The following is a 21,015-nucleotide window of genomic DNA, read 5'->3' on the forward strand; positions in this document are numbered from 1 at the left end:
TAACAGTGCCTACATCGTGCAATTACTGGCTGTTCCATCTCATATCACGCCTCGAACCCCAAGGAATCTTTTGAACCGTTAGGGCTCAGATAGACACAACATCGATACCACATAATCTGCGCGTCCGAAGCTTCCGAGCCGTGGTGTTTGTTGAATTGGCGTAAACCAGCTCGGACACGGAGCAGGAGAAGCCCAACACGTTTGAATCTGCAAAAATCCAAGTCTCAGACTTGTCCTGTTCGCCCATTAAGCATAACATGCAAGTCTCCTGGTGCGCCAATATTTGCGAGTTTCGACACTATGATAATTACAGTCACTTTACGAAACGTTTTCGGGGGTCGATATGCACGTTCTTTTCATTTTTTCCCTCCCTTTCTTTTTCGGAGATTACCTCATCGCAATTGCCGACGTGATCGAATTAATCGGCGCTGTACCATAATCTTCAGTAGTTAGGTTGGATTAGTCCTAGTTACAACACGGGTAAGCTTAATTAGGTAAGGCAGCACACTAGTCTTTCAACGCGGTTTTTGAGCTTCTGGAAGGCCAAATGAACTGCTGTTATCTCGTTCACCAATTTTGCCATCAACAAGAAGTTCAGTTAAGCTCGCTAAACAGTAAACTGGTGCCTCTTTAATCACCGTCATCTTAATTTTAGCTTGCCGAGAATAACTTTCGCATGTGTAACATTAGCGAGCTCCTGTACGCGATGTTGGAGGCAAAGTCATGTAATGATGGTTCACGTTAATCGCTGTTGAGATTCCAGTGCAACTTGGCTTTGAAGTCAAAGTTTGGAGTCGGGTGCGCTGATCCATGCCGACAAGGAGAAGAGCAGCAAACCGTGTCCTTGTGAATGTTGCAACGAGTGTTTATTTTTATTGGTGTGGATGTGCAGCTTTATTTTGAGCCTTGCCATGAAGAAACTGACGTGGGCAAATTTTGAAACAAATGAAAGAATGGTTAGGTGTAATAAAGCAATAAATTAGTATTCTTGTATCAGTGATAGAATTGCAGGAAGTTGACTTTCCTGCACATGAATTTTCAAACTTTTTTTTAACGTAGCACACATTTTATTCCTACAGGTCTACTATGCGACCCGTAACTATAGTACAATGTAAAAATAAACCCCGTATATATACAGCTTTCCACTGTGGTATGCAAGATAAACTTATTTGCATGCTGTAATCCAGTTAGAGCATTGATGTAGATCTGTGACAGCAATTATATTAAGCGAAGGTCTTTTATCATCCCGCTCTTATTGCCTACCACACATACAAACGTCCCGAAAATTGAAAATACGCAATTTGTTGCGCCAGCCAGAGAGATACGAATAAGGCAACGACCCTTGTCTAAGGTCATAGCTGGAAAAGAGCGATTCTTTGTTTACTGCGTGAAAATGGGAAAATCGATCATTAAAATCGATCACAAGAGCCGACTGGATTGTTTAACGTGATTCATTCATAAGCTCCAACGTCCCAGTCACTAATGAACTGTGTGGAAGGTCGTAGTCGTGGTATTTAGGGTAACTACAACGACACGCAATTTCTCCATCCTTTGTCGTTTTACTATAGCTTTTTGTGATTTGTTATCTTGTTCCTTCTGCCTTCTTCCTATATTGCAGTTCTATGTTTCTATCCCGCATAGTTTCTGAAGACTGGGCAGGCACTGTGCCCCTCCCAGTGGTAGCGGCCAGCCTGTTCATTCTCTTTTTCTCTCTATCTGTGCATGTCTTAAAATCGAATCGTAATTATTTGTCGAAAACGAGAAGAGAGAGGGTTAACCGAGGGTCCCGTTTATTATTTAGACCGTTTATTACATAACGAGGGTCTCGAATCCGGCAACCTTGATGCCTTCAGGTAGCATGTGTGGGTTTATTGACCAGTTGCCTTCACCCAAAAAGATCACGTTCTCGTGACGCCTGCGGCAAGAAGGACGTTCCACGTCCGCCGCCAAGGTATGTGAGTGATGGCGCTGGCTAACACTCCCAGGGTTCTACTAGGACACATAAATACCCAATTAAACACAAGTAATTTTCCCCTATGTTGTCCTTGGTGTCAGTGTTTGTTGGCTTAAAAATTAAACACAAGTAATTTCCCCCTATGTTGTCCTTGGTGTCAGTGTTTGTCGACTTCTCAAAAAAAGACTAATTATTTGTCAAATAGCAGACAAATCTCTATACGCAAATGTTTTCGCAGTTCTCCCCCATCGCAGTGTGGTTGGAGAGAACCGCGACCTCCTGCACATTCGACCTCCTGCATCCCCAGAATTTCGGAACAGGCACACGTCGGGCGACCTTTCGGCGGTGACCACATGGACTGCCGTAACTGTATGGGGAAAAGTAAAAAAATAATTACATTTCACGATAAAATCAGTTATCGAAAATTACTCGCCGTTATACATACTAGAGATCGACCCACTTGGGCGTTCTGGTGAACTTCCAGTAGCTTGCCGCAGATCCCCTAGACTCCCAAGGCAATCGAATATTTCACGATAGAGCCAACGGGACTCTCCCATAGGCTCCGTAGTAAAATATTCAAATGTCTGAGGAACCTACGTGCTGCGCAGCACGCTACTAGAATTTCGCCAGAAAGCTCCAGTGGATTCCTAGTGTGTATAACCGCGAGTCGTTTTCGATAACTAATTTTGTCCGAGAGATATTTTTTTTTTTGTTTTCCCCACTCAGTTACGGCGGTCCGCGTGGCCATCACCGAAATATCGCCCGACGAGTGCAGGTTCCGAAATCCTGGGGACACAGAATCGAGCTCGCGACCTCTTGTACAGTAACGTACCTCCATAACCAGCAACCGACCTTGACGAGTTTCTCGCAAGAATGAAATGTAACTGACTGAGGTTAAATAACTCTGACCTTCACAGAGGATTTCATCATAACGAGGACCTCCTGATAAAAAATGTAGATTAATACTGGTCCAGTCAAGAGCAATATTCCGCGCTCCTAAAAAGTATTCGAATGTGTTAAAAGAGAGGCAAAAATTGTACATGTTCTCGTGCTCATTATATTTAAAGATGTCTTCGTAGCTCCTGCCTGTTGCAGATACACAACGAGCATATGTTATAAAGGCACCGACGTAAGACCGGAGACACATTACGAGATGATCACAAGCCAAATATTGTCTTTGATTTGACTGCACTGTCGTTCAAGCACATACTTTAAAGTTTTGACACAGGGCGGCTTCTATAGTGCACTCAGAGTATTATGGTTGTACTACGCTCGCGGAGGTCTGCTGTTATGCGAAAGTAGCTGTAAAGAAGTGCGCCGAAACTAGCCAATTGCTAACGTCGTTCTACTGAAGCTGAGTAGGTCACTCCGTGGCATGTGTGGTTGCGACTTCTACCGTTCACATTGCATGACATTCAACAGATACAAAGGTACAGTCCAAGCTGCCCTATTATCTAGACGTTAGATGGCCACACGAAACTGACGAGCCCTTGTGAAATGGGCTACCCTCCGCATTTCTTCAGATTAAAAAAGAAAGACATTTCCAGTCTGACGTGCAGTGTATTTAACGACGACATATTCGGATTCATGTGTTCCAGTCTTCTCATCAGCAAAAAAAAAAAAAAACAATAAATAAATAAACTCCAGAAAATCGTATTTTTCCTTCATCGATGCTGAATGCGTAAATCCAAGAACGGAAAGGAAATAAGAAGGTTTAGAAGAATTATGCCCTATGGCACTAAAAACACACGCAATGAAGGATGAATAAACCGCTCAACCAGCTTGTTTCCTTCTATTTGATGGGCGTTAGTTTGTATACATAGGCTAAACAAGTAACACTTTTTGGCGCACATAACTGGACTGTCACAACACATCACCGGAATCGAGTGCTTGGTCTTGAAACTGCGGGCGCGAGATTTGTCAGGCACGTCCACTCTCACGAGTCCCAGAGTTTGCAAAGACTGCAACGTCAGCACGGCAGCTGCGGCTGCAGCTTTACTTTCAGTTCTGCACGAGATGGCTGAATGGCAATTTCGTGCTTTGTATAACATGCAGGTTTGTGCCGCAATGCGCCAACGTGCACTGGTGGCTTCCGTCAATTAAGTTTAAGGTGTCGCCATAGATATACTTGAAGTTAATAAGACGCTGTATACTGTTCAGCGCCATGCTCGTTCACTGGCGCATGGTCTACGGGGTCGGAATTCGAACCCGCGACCTCGTGTCCTACAGCAGATAAGCATTGCCGCTGAACCACTAAGACGAGTGATTTTGGGAGTCCTGATGACTCACTGTAGTCTCAAACGATCTTCAACAACGTTAAAATTAAAAATTAAACGATGGGATTTTATGTGGCAAAACCACTTTCTGATTATGAGGCACGACGTAGTGGGGGACTCCGGAAATTTAGACCACCTGGGGTTCTTTAACGTGCGCCTAAATCTAAGTACGCGGGTGTTCTCGCATTTCGCCCCCATCTAAATACGGCCGCCTTGGCCTGGATTCGATCTTCAACAATGTGAACGTAAACAACAAGCGCTAGCTGGTGGCTGTGAGACACATGGGAGTCAAGCATGAAAGCGAATTCACACTCTTCCCCACCACGGCACGGCCCCGGGCACTGCGATCGATCGTTCAGCTTTGCTTGGTCGGTGTGCGTTTTTCTTTGTCATCGTTGAGCTAAACACGGAAGGGCTGCAACCTCTGATTGCGTTGTCACTGCGTGCTTCCATTAGTTCATCTTCGGCGAAAGCGGTGAGTCGACGAAGGCGCGCTGGCTGGACTTGCTTCCGTCGTCAGGCAGCACACATGACGAAAATATTTCCTCATTAGGAAGCGTTGGGAGGATTTTAAAACCCCCGCACGGGTGTTTAGCGCTCGGGGCTCATGAATTTCTGTCGATGAAGGTCATTCTGAGCGGCTTGTCTGGCACGTTGATGAGCCGCGTGAAGCAGTCGAGATCCTCGTGTTTGTACTCCAAGACGAAGTTTCGAACGATCTGCAGGGGAAAAAGAAGAGGGGAAAGAAAGGTCAGACAAGAAATATGAGCCCAACTTTGGCGATCGTTTAAAAGCAGCTTTTCTTCTTTCACATATGGTTCTAATGCGCATTACAGGATTTATTTGCCAGCTCGCGTCGTCGTTCACGGCTTTCTAACGAGAAACATTCACTGTTTGCTTACTTTAAGCAGAGCGCCTCGGTGAATGCTCGTGGTCAAATAATGAAGCGCCTGTGGCGTCTCCGCCGCGACGTCAAACATACTACTGCAGGCGGTCGAAATTCGTAGCACTTACCGAAAAGTGTCCCTACGCTACTGGACTAAAACGAATGTTGACGGCACAGTCGAATTTAAGTATCCGAAGTTTCATCAGACCATGGCACATGGGGTCTATCGATATTTTTCTTAGCTGTTATTCGTCAAGGCAGTAAGCCTCGTAAGAAAAACGCGCTTGCTGTTTTTTTTTTTCAAATATTTTTCCGTACTCATGCAGTCAAACTGCAAACAAATGTAAGCCGATCATTAGCTTTATTGCCGTCAGGAACATTGCATTTCTATATGTTTTCTATGTGATTAGCAGCCGGGAACATCATTTTTCTTCCACTCAAACAGGCCGTGGACTTGTAAACGACACTCGAAAAGCTCTGATGCTTCGCGCCGGTTGAACACCACCTGCTGAATTCACTCTGACATATCTGTACGTCACAGCACAGCAGCCACACGCCTCGTAGTGTTAACCAATAGATACAGTACCATAACTGCCCATATTCCAGCAGATCTCCCGGTTCAGCTAGCACTGGACTTAGAAAATCTTCCTGGGACGGTTTACGTTCTACTCGACGCTCAGAGACGGTCAAGGAAGGACATGACGCCAACGCAACGATGCGGTCCGTACCCTGGCCACGAGCAGGCACATGACGGTCTCGGCGAAGCGCTTGCCGATACACATCCGTGGTCCGTAACCGAACGGCAGCTGAGTGAACGGGTGCGCCCGGCCCCCCTCGCTACGCTCCTTCAGCCACCGCTCGGGCCAGTATGCGTCGGGCTCCGGGTAGTTGTTCTCCTGGCGGCAGGCCACTTGGTTGTGCATGATGAGCACAGTCTGCGCCAAAGGGAGAAGACATAAGGGCGCGCGTTGGGCACCAGCACTCCTCACTGTGAAAGCTGATGTATAGAAAGAAAGAAAGGAAGAAAAAGGAGAAAGGAAAGAAATAGAGAAAGAAAGAAAGAAAGAGAGAAATAGAAAAAAGAAAGAACTAAAGAAATAGAAAAAAGAAAGAACTAGAGAAATAGAAAAAAGAAAGAACTAGAGAAAGAAAGAAAGAACTAGAGAAAGAAAGAAAGAAAGAAAGAAAGAAAGAAAGAAAGGAAGAAAGAAATAACTAGAGAAAGAAAGAAAGAAAGAACTAGAGAAAGAAAGAAATCGCGGACAACACTTCCTCAAACTGATTTACATTTCGGAGATGGGCGACGCAACCTACGCCAGGACAACGCTGTAAAAAAAATTGGGCAGTGGCTTAGCTCGGCTATGCCAGGATATACGTAGCGAAACCTAAGGCATAGCACGGTTGTCCTTGGTTAAACTTGATTGAAAAGTCCAGGTTAGACTGGTTGTCTAAAGCTACGTTGCGGCGTTTAGCCAGTCGTTCGGCGCGCTGTTTGTCTGTTTCCTGGGTGATTCGTTTCCTCTTCAGCTCGTTCCGATGTCGATTCCAGGCTTCCTCCGGCTTATAAGAATTGTCGCCGTCCACACTGCCGCCCCAACTGTGGTTGCGGCGCACGCGAGCTCTCCTTTTCAATCCTCCGGCATGCTATCAAGCATGCGACGCAGCTGGCGCGGCGCGGCGCGGTGCGGCGCGGCGCAGTGCCGCGCAGCGCAGCGGCGGAACACCTGTGGTTCGGTGCTACTAGTGGCGCATGGGCAGTAGTGACTAGGGACCGAGAGAGAGAGAGAGAGAAACACCCGCGGCGAGGCGCGCGTTGTGACGTCATGTGCCTCCTCGGAGCACCGCCACGGCGAAATCGCAAGTTCGCGGCCAGTAAAGCTTTCGCTTTAAAGTGAAGACCAGTAAAACAGGACAGTACACAGCACACACACGCATACTTGCCATTTTCTGGGGGGAGGGGGTGGCCTTGAAGTATAAAGCGCTGTTTTGTCACACACGTTGGCAAGTGTTGCATTATGCTATTCAATCGGCAATGAAAGTGCCCGGATGCCACGGGTGTGAGTTTTGCGGCGTGGGTAAGGATTTCGCATGCATTCGAAAGTTTGTTTTGCGTAGGTTGTTATTGGTAACATATCATCTTCATCATCATCAGCCTGCTTATTCCCACTGCAGGGCAAAGGCCTCTTCCATACTTCTCCAACTACCCCGGTCATGTACTAATTGTGGCCATGTTGTCCCTGCAAAGTTCTTAATCTCATCCGCCCACCTAACTTTCTGCCGCCCTCTACTACGCTTTCCTTCCCTTGGAATCCATTCCGTAACTCTTAATGACCATCGGTTATCTTCCCTCCTCATTACGTGTCCTGCCCATGCCCATTTCTTTTTCTTGATTTCAACTAAGATATCATCAACTCGCGTTTGTTCCCTCACCCAATCTGCTCTTTTCTTATCCCTTAACGTTACACCTATCATTCTTCTTTCCATAGCTCGTTAATTGCGCTGTCCTCAACTTAAGTAGAACCCTTTTCGTAAGCCTCCAGGTTTCTGCCCCGTACGTGAGTACTGGTAAGACACAGCTGTTATAAACTTTTCTCTTGAGGGATAATGGCAACCTGCTGTTCATAATCTGAGAATGCCTGCCAAACGCACCCCAGCCCATTCTTATTCTTCTGATTATTTCAGTCTCATGATCCGGATCCGCAGTCACTACCTGTCCTAAGTAGATGTATTCCCTTACCACTTCCAGTGCCTCACTACCTATTGTGAACTGCTGTTCCCTTCCGAGACTGTTAAACATTACTTTAGTTTTCTGCAGATTAATTTTTAAACCCACCCTTCGGCTTTGCCTCTCCAGGTCAGTGAACATGCATTGCAGTTGGTCCCCTGAGTTACTAAGCAAGGCAATATCATCAGTGAATCGCAAGTTACTAAGGTATTCTCCATTAACTCTTATCCCCAATTCTTCCCAATCCAGGTCTCTGAATACCTCCTGTAAACACGCTGTGAATAGCATCGGAGAGATCGTATCTCCCTGCCCGACACCTTTCTTTATTGGGATTTTGTTGCTTTCTTTATGAAGGACTACGGTGGCTGTGGAGCCGCTATAGATATCTTTCAGTATTCTAAAATATCTGAACACTCGGTTTGCGCCGAGCCTTAGTAAGGTGTTCTTCGCTAGAAAGTTTGCCTGTCATATACACATTAATCATTCAACTTATTACGGAGAAGATAATGAACCTTCAACAATATTGTTTTGAACAGTTTCAAATTATTACGAGACAAACAATTACAAATTTAAGCGAGTGCTAATAACTCTCATTTTCCCATTCAAAGTTGTTTTGCTATATTTTCCTTTATAGTTCTACATGAAGTTCACTTGTCACGGAGCAAATTACTTCACTTCAAAGCAAGCTGTTGATGCTCGGTTCGTCTTACCCCGTTATCGCTTTGGGCTGTTAAGCACCGTGAGTCTGTCTTTGGTTTCGGGAGTCTTCTTAGAACGTTACACTTTAGTTTTCTGCCCACGAAAAGTTTGCCTTTCGTGGGAACACAGAACGTGACCAGCCAAAGATGACTGCAGCTATTCTCAATAAGCCCGGAAAAGTTAGCGCAGTGATCACGGACTGGCACCAAATGTAGTCTGTGACTTAGAAATTGATAACCGGAATTCTCTTATTTCTTGTGCACCCTTGCTTCCAATTAAGACTGCGTGAAGGACCAACAGAAAGCAATATTTCGTTCCGCATAAGCTTAAGAACTGGAGAGTTGCGATATAAAGACTCGTTCATCGCGGTGTTATTGTTTAAATCGGTAAGAGTGAATGAATGAGCGAATGGACGAATCAGATTGAATGCGAGAGTAACTGGTGAAGCTGATGAAGAAAGGTATTTGTGTTTAAAAAAAATGTCGGTATGTACATGCATTAATTATTGCAAGTTCTATGTGCAATATGGTACAATATTAACCGCCGTTCTTGTGAGCGACGATAGTAGTGCGCGCTTAACAAGAAAAAGAAAAGAACTACGTAATACATATCACCAAACTTCATTTGCTAGTGTCATATTCCTCGGCGTGTGACAAGAAAGTGCACATTATTAAATTAATGTTAATCTGGTCCGAGCTACGAGATAACCATCCAGTATATACAGACAGTACTACGCATAGTCGTCGAAAGTAACTGCCTCCATATCGAGAGGCTGCAATTATATGGGGAATTCCGTAACAGCCCATATTTTTTTTTAAGAAAACGCGTAAAAGCGACGAAGTAATGAATACATGAACGAACGAGACAAGGCAGTGCGAAATCACGTACAGCTGCAGTTCGTAAATGCACTTCAAGGTACGAGTATAGCTTCGTCATGTCGTTAGATACCATATACTGGCGTAATGCGCAAACATAACTGTTGACTCAACAAGCACCGATAACAACGCATTTGGCTTATCGAAACTTACCCCTGCAGGAACATTGTATCCGGAGAGCACGATGTCTTCTGGAAGGACCCGGCCGATGCCTATCGCGATGGGGCTTAGTCTTGTGTTGTTCAAGCATGAAAAAAAAAATTTAAAGGTAAGACAGGAACAAATTTGAAGGAATTGTCAACCTAAAAGCATGAAGTGACATCGAGCTTCCGGACTTCATTTCAGCCCCGAATGTAAAAAGCTCACAAGAAAATAAAATTGCGGTACAACGGACGCAGTTAATGCAAGTAAGAATAATGTGCTGCCACTAATAGTTTGCGATTCTAAATTGTTTTGCGTAAGATCACCATTGACCTATGCCCATGTCATGCTGACACTTATACTTCTAGATACAATATGCGAAAGCCTGCGTACACGAAAGAGGAGCGAACGTGCGTTCATTTTCATCAAGTTGCTCTTCACAGACCTCGATTTTTTTTTCTGCTCCTGAACCATTAAGTCAACGCAATATTTCCAGGCGGCCGATATGTACAGATATATTCTAACGTAAATATTCCCTTTGGCATAACGATGTATTTACCAAAACGAGCATATCACTATTATCAGTATACCGCAATCATTTTACCCATACAAGCACCGCAGAAGTGAACACGGCGAAAGTTAGTCATCCAAAGTTCAAAGGTCATGTTGAGGAAAGGATAACATGCAGTGTTTCAGTCGAAAGTAGATGCCGACCTCCCCCCCCTCCTACCCCTTTCCCCCGTTTCGTTAAGATAACAAATACTCCTAGCTTAAACAAACAACAAAATGTTTTGCTTCAAGCGTCTAAAATGTTCCGCTAACATGAACAGAACAATTTGGCTTTCGCGACTTCCCATTTACGTTTCCTACAACATCTTTATAACATTCTTGCCCCAGTAATTTGACTCATCTGAGAATGATACACTTGATTTCACATGCACGGTTCTCCCGAAGGGCATAAAACATCGTAAAATAATATTTCCTTTACATCCATTCACGGACAACATAAGCATGGTTTCTACAGACCTACGACTTTCGCAACAAATTGGCAGCTCAACTTTCAAATACCAGTGTAAAAGAAATTTGCTTTCTAAGGAATATAACAAAGCTTTCTTCATCGCGTTATTGCGTGAATATTTCTAAAAAAAAAGTATTCTTTCACCTTTCATTCCATTTACCCCTTTCCCCAGCACCGGGTAACCAGCCGGTACTTACAGAAGCTAACCTCCCTATCTTTCCTCCCCTTTTGTCTCTCTCTCTTCTTTTTCAGAGACAAAGATATCTTCTCTTGACATCAGTAAACATGTCACGCAGTCTTTAGTGTGTGCGGAAAATAGCTGTAATAAATGCGATATATTATGGGCGAAGTATTTCTTTTTCTGATAAATCATGCATGCATTCGAATGAAGAAACTTCGAAGGAGGCAAATGGACTGCACTGAACGTTCAGATGCCTTGCGCAACGTACGCCTGGCCCCCTGATACAGAAATTCGTTGCCACTGCCGCACATCACCTGCAACGTCAGTGCTGTCGTGGAGCAAACAACATAGTGTAAACATACGCAGCACGAAGGCCAATGTTTGGACAACCGTCACAACCCATACGCTGGTTCTCTATAAACACAGATCTTGCAATGAAACTGCCACGATGTTTCTTTTTCCTACTTCAGCTCAGGTTATTGGCGCAAACTTTCTGTCTCTCGCTCTGTTTTTGTCATATGGCTGAAAAAACAGGGCGACATTTCGGTCGGTGCTAGATGAAAGCTATACATGACACAAGCATGGAATAAAATATTGCGCTTGTTTTTCAACCAAATGTTACAAACGAACTCTTTACGCTTTCAATCCTCACGTTCTTCTAGACTTGTACTCAGTTCTTGCACCTGGAAGTGTTCGTAACAGCCGATGCCAGCAAATCGTCATGTTCGACGTGTTATTAGCCATATAGAAGCGTAAATAGGAAATGTTTCTTCGAAACGAAAGCTTTGCATCGGGAGTACTGAGAGCTGTGGTACGAATGATTTTGATGTATTTTAAAGAAAATACAAAAGTGTACCTTAGACTTTCCTTAATACAGGCTCTGAGGTACACCGCCTCATGAAGTTGTTCCATGGTGAGCTTGGAGTCTTTGGTGGGAAGCAGGGTTCCTAGCTCCAGAGCCAGCTTGTCTTGACACCGCTGGTTCCTTGCCAGGTAGTAGAGGATAAATGTGGTCGAGTACGCTGTCTGGAAACATCGATGTATAATATTTATGGCATTCGACGGCTGCGCAGTTAGAGCAAGGATTAGGGTGTCACCATCAAACGAGTTGGGTTGAACAGACACGACTGGATAGGAGCAGGACGATAATCAGTTAAGATGGAATTAGGTAGGAAGCTCACGATTGTAAACGGTCGGTCTTTCAATTCGACATCTGGAAACACGTGAAATGCCTTTGCCTAAAAGCGCACTACAGATACAGTGCATTCTAACACATAACCGGTTCTCATCTGCGTCTAGCAGAACATTTGCATGAACCCAGCAAATGAAGACTTAACCGACTCGTCGGACAGATATTACCTCGTCAGGTTCACTCAAATGCTCAGCGGTTCGGGAAGAGTGAGCACACCGTCTTGTTGTGGTGTGTTTTCTGAAAAACTTTATTATCGCTTTGCTCGCAAGTTATGTTTTCTTGGATCGACGCCGACCGGCGGAAGAGTCTGAACGCGATATAGAAAAAATTGCAAACGCTATCTCTTGGGCTATTCAGTCAGTCCGCTTACGTGGCATTTGTGTTCACAAATCTTGTGCTCAGTAGCGTAGGTCTTTACGTTGAGAACGTGGAACGTGTAGTCCATCGCTGGATGAACTCACAGCATCAGGGTCAAAGCATAGATTTCCCTACAATTACTAGAGGGAACTCTGGCGATGCGATCGTTAAGCCACCATGTGAATGATGGGCAGTAGATCGATTTGTCTGAACTTCGTACTTGGGGCTTCAGACGTTCCTGTGGCTTTATTACGCTTTATGTGGGCTTAGATTGGACTAAATTTGTAAGCAATTTGAACTTTCTTTAATGCAGAAACTTATAAGACATGGCAAGCATGCATAATTGCTGCTACTTGCAGTGGTTTCGCTTGTCCTGGCGTCCGTAGCGTATTGCTTTCAATATCGGGCTTCTGTGCTTGAGGTCCTGTGTTCGAATCGGACAATTTTAAATGTCTATTTAATTATTTATTAAGCTGTACTTTCTTAAAAATGATCCCCTTGCAAAGTCACGAAGACATTTGAAGCCAGGAGGACGAAGTTTAGGCAAATTTATGTACAACCCATCATTACCATGCTGGCTGAACGGCCCTGCTTGCAGCATCCCGTAGACAATTGCGCCACAGCTCCCTCTGGTAACATTATGAAATTCTACGGATCATAGTGGCAGTAGTAATCAAGGTGAAGAAATTAAGGTTATATAATGTGGTTTCGAACTCGGAGAGTGAGAGCTTTATTTTGCTGCAAGGTCTTATAGGTGTAGCCAGAGCAGGAAAAAGATCCCGTAAAAGCTAACACGCTGAAACTCGCTTTCCTGCTCGCGTCAGCTAGCGCTTATCACGTAAAGCAGACGCTGACAATGACCCACTTTTTCGAGAGGCGTGCGGCCGCGTATCAGCATCCTTTCGGCCCCGAACTGACGCGCGCGTCTTCAACAATATTTGCCGCTTGTTAAGTGCAATGTATAGGGAACGTGAAACGTGGTTTTGATTCTGCTTCGAGGTTGCATCGTCAGTCGCGTCTTGATAGCTGCATTGGTTCTTGTCACATCACCAAAGCTAAGCAGCACTGGGCTCGGTCAGTGCTTGAGAGTAGGTCACCTTAAAGCGCCGTGCGCTGATGACTTCCCTTCTACAGCTGAATATTTAACCTGTTCACCTTAAGTCGGATAGTTAACGACTTCCACGGTGGGGATGCCCGCCGATACTGTTAGAAAGTTTTACTAATCTTTTCTTTCTATTGCTCATTCTTGTAGCTTGCAGAATGCGCAATAATTAGTAAAGACCGAATATTCGTAAACTTAACGCTAGTTATGCGTGCGGAAGGCTCTTGAATACGATAATTCAATGGTAGGTTTTATTCCTAGGCTAACCGAATTCGATGCTTTAATCTTTAGGCCCATGATGAAGGAGCTAATAAGAACGGTCAATATAATACCTTGCAAACGTCGCCTTGAGTCCACTAATTGCTTCGTTTACGTTAAATAACTTCCTAGAGAACTACCAATTAGCCGCAGAGTCGTGTCGTAGCGCTTGTACGCTCGCACAGACTACTGTTACGCAACCTTCCACAAGGCTGACGAAAAGTAACGAGTGCCAAGTGTGGTTTGCTAGCGTTGCCGACCAGGGTAGCAAACGATAAGCACGTTCAATATAACTATCGCACATTACTGACATCAACCTGTCAATGATTGCTAGGAAAAGTTGAGCACCGCTAGTGCTACCCTCCAAACAAAAAAAAAATTTTAAAGACGCTTCCAGGTGCCTTGCTTTTAATGATACCGCGTTTCTTTTCCTTTTCTGTGAACATCACCAGCAGCTCCGACAAGTCCTCGCCACATTCGCTGCAACTTAACCAAAGCACCACACCGCGCCGCAATAACACATCCTACGCAGACAATCAACTGTCACCGATCGTGCTGGCAGGACTCACCGTGTCGATGCCGGCTAGGAACATGTCGAGTATCATGGCGAAGACATCCTTGAGGTCGGCTCCAGGCGTAGACAGGAACTTTTCGAGCACGGTGAGCTCCCTTCCGGTTTCGACGTTCTCATCCGCCACTTTCGTCCTCTCCAGGTACTTGCTGACTACACTGCGCTAACAGAAAACCGAGAGAAAGGGAAAACAATAAACAGATTGTGGGATGCTCGAGCAACCGTGTGCGGCTTGTTGCATCTAATACACGTCGCTATTTATCAAAATGTCTACACCGAGGCCGTTATTGTACGCCTTAAAAAAAGAAAGTTGTTACGAAATGGAGATGTTTGCTTCTCCTGTAAAGCGCTTTGGCATGCTGAATGCGCAGAAATATAGAAGGCTTGTGGGTTATAGAAGGCGATAAAGCCTCGTAAAACCAGGCACGCCACAGACAATATTCGCATCTGCGTACCAAGTCTTGAAAGTGTCAATTTTTTTTATATACACTCGGGATTGCGAATGACCATAATTCATTGCATATGACGATTAAATAATCACGGAGATGGGTCTACTAGCAAGCGTAGTCCGGATGCATTTACATATGTTCGACCGAAATGCCCTATAGCTTTCGAGAAGTTCGCACCATTAACACTTTTACGGTTTTGAAGGGACCCGTAATGCACTCGAAAGGTGTCATCCTGAGAACACTTACGTTTTCGGTGCATCCATTAGTGGGCCGATAAAGAAGAGAAGAAAACGTAACGCTGTATTTTCAAAACCTCATTTTTTTACCCTTGAGAATAAAAGCAGTGACAGAATTCAATGGAGCTTTCCAGCTCGAAACTTGCAACTGTGCCCAGCGCAGCAAGGCTATGTACAAAAAAAGAAAAAAAAGAATCTCTGGGACTTAGTAACGAGCAAGTAAAGATACTTGTACGTATTGAAGACGAACCAGTGGTTAATCCACGCGAGTCCTCTTTTACGATAAAAAAAAATGAAGTATGCTTTTCTACTCGCACAGACCTGTGCATCGTAAGTGCATCACCTTGTCCGCATCTGACGTGCAATGATTCACAGAGGAACCTCGAGTCTGGCCTTTTCTTCTGGACACAAAGCGTCAGCACTTATCGCTAAAGGGTATGACCTTTGCGCACATGCCTGAATACTTTGTGTTGCTTTCTTCTTGCTCAACTAGACGTCAAAATCGATACCGATATAGAAGGCGAAGCCTCACCAACATGCAGTACTGCAGTGTGGGAGCCGCATCGAGTGCCGCATTTGTTAAATTTTTGCTGTTTTTTTTTTCCTTTCTTATCTCTCCCTCTCTCTCTCTCCCTCTCGCTCGAAGCGCGCGAATCGAATGCGCAAGCAAGAGTCTCTCGGTCGGTAGCTTGTATATTTTCGTGCTTCTTTTGGCGGGAGCTTGGCACACAAAAAGGTCGGGGGACTATAAATCTCACCGGTGTCGTAAAACGGAAATTGCAAAAATGAATTAGCTATTGCTCTGCTGAATCATGAAAATATCGCGGCTAAGCTCACCCTTATTTCTTTCAAAACAATGGGAAAGCGGAAACTCAATTTGAGTTCAGATTTGCCATCAATGATTGTGAGTGGCCTGTTTTCAGTTTCAACCACTGAGCAAAGCGGCTCTCGAGTTTTGTACTTTTTTTATCTTGTTTCTTTTTTCGAAAGCATGTTACAAAGCGCAACAAATACTCAGAATAGCGACTCGCCGGCACTTTTATAAAACGTTGCAAAAGATAGAGAAGGAATTAAACTAGCTTAATAGAAAGTTGTTTTTGCGGAAATGCCACTCCTGAAAACTTTTTCCCCGGCTTTTAGGGACATTCTCGCTGTCTTTGAACATACTGGTTTGTGCCTAGCGAAAGTATGAAACTTGAAGCCATACGGAACTTGCTAACGCTCTCCAAAAACTGGACAATCGACCGCTTTAGGTGCAGGTGCTGCTGGAACACCGCCCCCATCGCTCGTCGGCTCATAAAGCGGTGAAGGTACTTTTGTGCTTTTTGAGGGCGACAGGCTTGTGTGAACGTCTGTGACTATCAGTGCAATTACAATTAGACCACACGCATTAGCGAACCCACCGCTAATTTCCTTCTTTCCTTCCCTCCTCTCTCTTCCAGACATCTTTGTTTTCCCCTTTCCCATTCCCCCGGTGTAGGGTAGCCAACCGGACGTTATTGTGGTTAACCTCCCTGCCTTCTGCTTTTCCCTTTCTTCCTCCTGAAGCCACATGCATCAAAACTTTGGCCTTTACGGCAGATGTAATGCATCGCAATTACACCAACCACTTATTAAATATAACAACAGCATTGCAAAGTTACATTTAAGGACTGCTAGAACAAGGTCCTTGAAGCATCATGTAGCATAAGGGAAAGTGAGAACTTGATGTCGACCTTAGGAACCTAATCTGCTTTTTAAGAAGCCTGAAATTATAAACACTACGATGAATAAACGTTCTTAATTGCAGGATACTGACATGAGCAAATAAGTAACACTATGTCCACTAGGTAATCAAATCAACATGGTGAAATGTAAACAGGCAAGAACACAAATAAAAGAGTGAACTGACGTAAGCCGCAATAGCCGCGTTACAGTAATATTCATTCAATTCGCTCCCACTCCGTCACAAACAAGATTAATGTCTTAAGTACAAATCTGACAGTTGTCGAACCACTCAATACGTTTTTGCGAATTGAACAAAAAAGGTTAGAAGTAAATCACGTGAAAAACAATTAGAAACTTTAGCGGCACGATCACTGTTGGCCCTGTTCTGAACGAATCGGCTCGCTTTGTATTCATTGCTTTCCGTCAGCTTTGAAATGTAGCACATAATTCCTCTTTATTTAAGGCTTTCAAAGAGAAAAACTTCACTAATGCATACAAGATCAGTGGATTTTCCTTACACTCGATTACCTTTTACATTCACCCATACATCCCATTGCAAACCTGCAGCGTGTTGTGCAAGATGAAAATATTACCACACCTACCTATACAGATTTGAATTTCTTTAATAATACACATAACATGCTGCTCTGCGACCGCCCAAACTACACGGTACCGAACGTCGCGCTTCAACCGCTTGGCCTTCTAGAGCTTCCCACAGCCGTCCGTTTTCTTAACACTCCTACAGACAATCCGATGGGCAGCGGACGTTTGTGACGTGTATATGGGTCGAAGCTGAGCAGCACTGGAACTTCAATCAAGCTAGCTCATGCAAGATTCTGGATGTGTTATGTGTAGGCGCTGCAGCACGCTAGACGTATAGTCTCCGTCAAAATTTTTGATGCCGTTAGGCTCGCGACTTGACGCGTCTTTGGGTCGCGTGAAGCACCCGGATACTCTGCGGCTACAGGTTTCTGTTGCTGGGGTCAAGGATTTGGTTCCCGACCGTGGCGATTCCATTCCAATGGCGGTGGAATGCAAAGAAAAAACGCCTTTTTATAGTTACTTTGAACGCGCTTTAAGGAACTCCTGGTGGTAAAAACTAATGTGCTGGTTCTTTCCTCGCGCTGTCACGTGACACAGTGGAGTACTTACTGCACATAATGCTGCGCCATCTACCGCGCCGATGCTTCCCATTGTGGGCGAGAGTGCAATCTTTCTTTCTGCTCAAGAATCTAACAAAGTAAGAGCGACAGAGCGTCTCACAATCGTTAGCTTCAACACGCCAGTCCTGGTAGAGAAGCCTTGCAACGATTCCCGAAACTTCGGAATTTTCGACTGACGGCACATGTTAATTCTCGCCTAACTGGAAACCTACTTTCTGACGTTCTGACCATTTACGAATACAAATACCCCCGTTGAAACACTGGCAGCTTGCTTAGTCACAACGCTGCTTCTGGTTCGATGTTAGAGTACTATGTTTCTGTGCCGCCTTTCAGCACAAAGCTTCTGGGCAACGCGGCGTCCTCGACGATTGGGGTAGTTTGGACAGCTTGAGTATTCCTATTTTTCATACGATTGTGGTCGATACCCACTACCAAATTATATTTTTCCGGAATAAACAAATCTGTACTTAATGTCTGCCAATCAGTTTGTATTTATTGCATCGCGTTTAAGCAACCATAGGTTTCGCGGCCAACGCCACGAACCCACACCAACCAGCAGATAACGAGAAGTATAACGTCGAGTCTGCAAGGAGCACTCGAGGGACGTTCCTCCGGTGGCAACGTAGCTGTCCATCGCACTTATCGATTGCATGTGGCGCGATGCTCGAGTGCGCGTGCACTTGAGTGAGCGAAGAGAAACTACGTTTGTTGCGAATCGTACGGCGGTGTGATACGACCATCCACAGACGCCCTTGAATGGTGAGCCTTCTATACGAATAAACTGCGTCGCCAGAAAATATGTATTTTTTTTTTAGAGCGCAGCTCTTAACCCTTTAATGACGAGACACATAAATACCGAGAAGGAATGTTTATTCTTCTATCTAAATATGCAAAACACATCAAGGATAAGCATAATCAACAAAAAGATATTTTGCAGAATTTTTTCAGCAATAGAGGGAAAACCACAGGCAGGAAACTGGAAGTGGGCTTCACCCCAAGTCACCTAAAGCTTCATTTTCAATTTGTATAGACAGCTCTCATCATATGTGAACCATAGGTGCACATGTCATTTGCTTTACATCCCATGTGTGACACCACTCCAGCTGCATATGTTGCATCGGCCTGTCTCCTCTGACCTTGCTTGCACAAGACAGTGAGTCGCGTGCCAAACTTGTACTTCCTCGTCCAGTGTTACAGCTCTAAACCAACAAATGACGCTTGCTGCCTGTCATTAAGTGTTGGCCGAAGACATTTAGCTAGAAACTTCGTACTCAATACTTAAACTCGGCAAGAACGAAATTCCTTTCTGGTATGTTGCCTGTAGGCAACGCTCGTCAATAAAGGGTTAAACGCCCGTTCCTTCGGCGAGCGTCGGCGTAGCCGAGCGAACTAGCACCGCGAAGGATGAAAGAGCGAACGCGGAGCGCAACGGGGTGGGGGGGATTAAAGGCGCGAGGCGGAACGCGGAGGAGGATGGTGTGGCGAAAGCGTGAGAAGAAAAGCGTAGTGCGGCGACGAAGGCTACGAGATGGTGCCATAGTATATCGCGTCGTCTAGGAAGTCTGTCTGCGCCACCTGCTCTGAATCGCGTCCACGCGTCACCCACGCGCCGCCTCTCGCGATCTTCAGATAAGCGAGACAGTCGCGCCACCCTTGGCTCCATTGGCTCCATTTGCAACGCGCCGCACGAGACAGATTGCCCGCGCCAGCCAATATGCAGCGAAATGAAAACACGTGTGTAGCTACGCTCAAATTGAGCATTAGCGAATACAGCAATCGTCGGTGAATTTTTTCTTTCCATTTCTTTTAGGTTTAGGTCATGTCTGGACCATTATTCTCGTGCGACCTTTTTTAGATAGGCAACTTGCTCCAGCCAGAAGGCGCTAGCCCAACGACACCGACACCAGCCACTAGGAGACACCCTCCCAATGGAATCATCCCACGTGTCACTGCTAGTCTTGAATTACGCACCTAGGTTTGCGAGCTCAAGCTTACGAGCGTTCGCGCTTCTGATCTAGATCGCAAACACGTCCAGCCATATACAGAGCATGCGCACTTCCAACATTTTCGCATCTTGGATGCTCTCGTCTCGCGATAAGCGATTGGACGTGCCACAGCGAATATTCATCACGTTCCTCCCATTTCGCTTCCACCAATCGCTGTGCTTTGTGTCTTGACATAACTATCAACCCTTGAAAGCTTCAGAACAAGGTGCGTATAGATTGCATTACAGAAGCTGGCTTACGATGCACCTTGTCCCGACCGACATGTTGGAGCATGGCAGAAAGCTAATCCTATCCTTTTCAGCTTATCTCCAACAGCGCTCTCGAACATTTGAAGGGTTCTCTACTATCACATCCGTGACGCTACGTGCGAGCCATCTATGCCATGGATCACGTGACGTGTACGTTGCACACGCTGCCCACTTTCTGGCGACTTCCCTCCTAAGCCTCCAATGTTGCAGCACGATGGTCGTTCGAAAAATATTGTACTACTCAGTACATATGTCCTTTCGTCCTTTACACCTTCAACTGCACAGAGAGAGAGAGAGAGAGGAACAGGGTGGGAAAGGCAGGGAGGTTAACCGGAATAGACGCTGGTTTGCTACCCTAGTGCATTGGAAGGGTAAGGGAAGTGAAAGACGGAAAGGATAAACTGCACACTTCTATTATATGCTTATGCGGTTACTTCTCGACAAAAGTAGGAGCGTAACCACTTCCTTGTTTCGGTAATTGTTGCTGACATTATAGGTTATTTCACTGCCCCAACCACTGGAGTAAATCTTCGACCAAAATTTCCAATTTATACGTGACCAACAAATAAATTATTCGCATCTCCAATCGAGGTTACCAAAATAAGAGTGAGTACGTGGTTGCAGGTGCCCAATGCGTGCAATTGCAGCTCACGTGCGGTGTTCACCTGGCCATGAAGTCCTGCGACTGGACCAGCTTCCGGTAGGCGGGAGTGTTCCAGAACTTCCAGAAAGGCAGCCCGTTCTCCGTCACCATGATGATGCGGTGCGTCTCCGACGCGGCCTCCACGAGCCGCTGTTGCTCCGACTCGCTGCTTAAACCTCGCTGAAGGCAGCCCAGCCTTGTGTTCAACGCCAGCACTCCCGTGCCTGCAGATCACGCACGTCACTCTTAGCGATATCTTTCAGCAGACGTTCGGAAAGAGTCTTTCGAATTCTTTGACGAACTTCTCGCCTAAACCTCCGTCGAACTC

The 21,015-nt window shown here is 45.3% G+C and overlaps 1 protein-coding gene across 6 annotated transcripts in view; it reads right to left on the minus strand.

Moving 5' to 3' along the window:
• Positions 1 to 350: 350 nt before the first annotated feature.
• LOC126521955 (cytochrome P450 302a1, mitochondrial-like) overlaps positions 351 to 21,015 on the minus strand; it is a 73,488-nt gene continuing 52,823 nt past the window's right edge. For all 6 annotated transcript variants that reach the window (XM_050170705.3, XM_055066194.2, XM_055066193.2 and 3 more), the window contains 6 exons: positions 20,710 to 20,911; positions 14,234 to 14,393; positions 11,612 to 11,781; positions 9,569 to 9,647; positions 5,845 to 6,051; positions 351 to 4,949 (listed from right to left, as the gene is read on the minus strand). In XM_050170705.3, coding sequence (XP_050026662.1) covers positions 4,836 to 4,949; positions 5,845 to 6,051; positions 9,569 to 9,647; positions 11,612 to 11,781; positions 14,234 to 14,393; positions 20,710 to 20,911 — 932 coding nt within the window. In that variant the 3' untranslated portion in view covers positions 351 to 4,835. The remainder of the gene's footprint in view (positions 4,950 to 5,844; positions 6,052 to 9,568; positions 9,648 to 11,611; positions 11,782 to 14,233; positions 14,394 to 20,709; positions 20,912 to 21,015) is intronic.

The sequence above is a fragment of the Dermacentor andersoni genome, chromosome 6 (assembly GCF_023375885.2).
Source record: "Dermacentor andersoni chromosome 6, qqDerAnde1_hic_scaffold, whole genome shotgun sequence".
Taxonomy (NCBI): Eukaryota; Metazoa; Arthropoda; class Arachnida; order Ixodida; family Ixodidae; genus Dermacentor; species Dermacentor andersoni.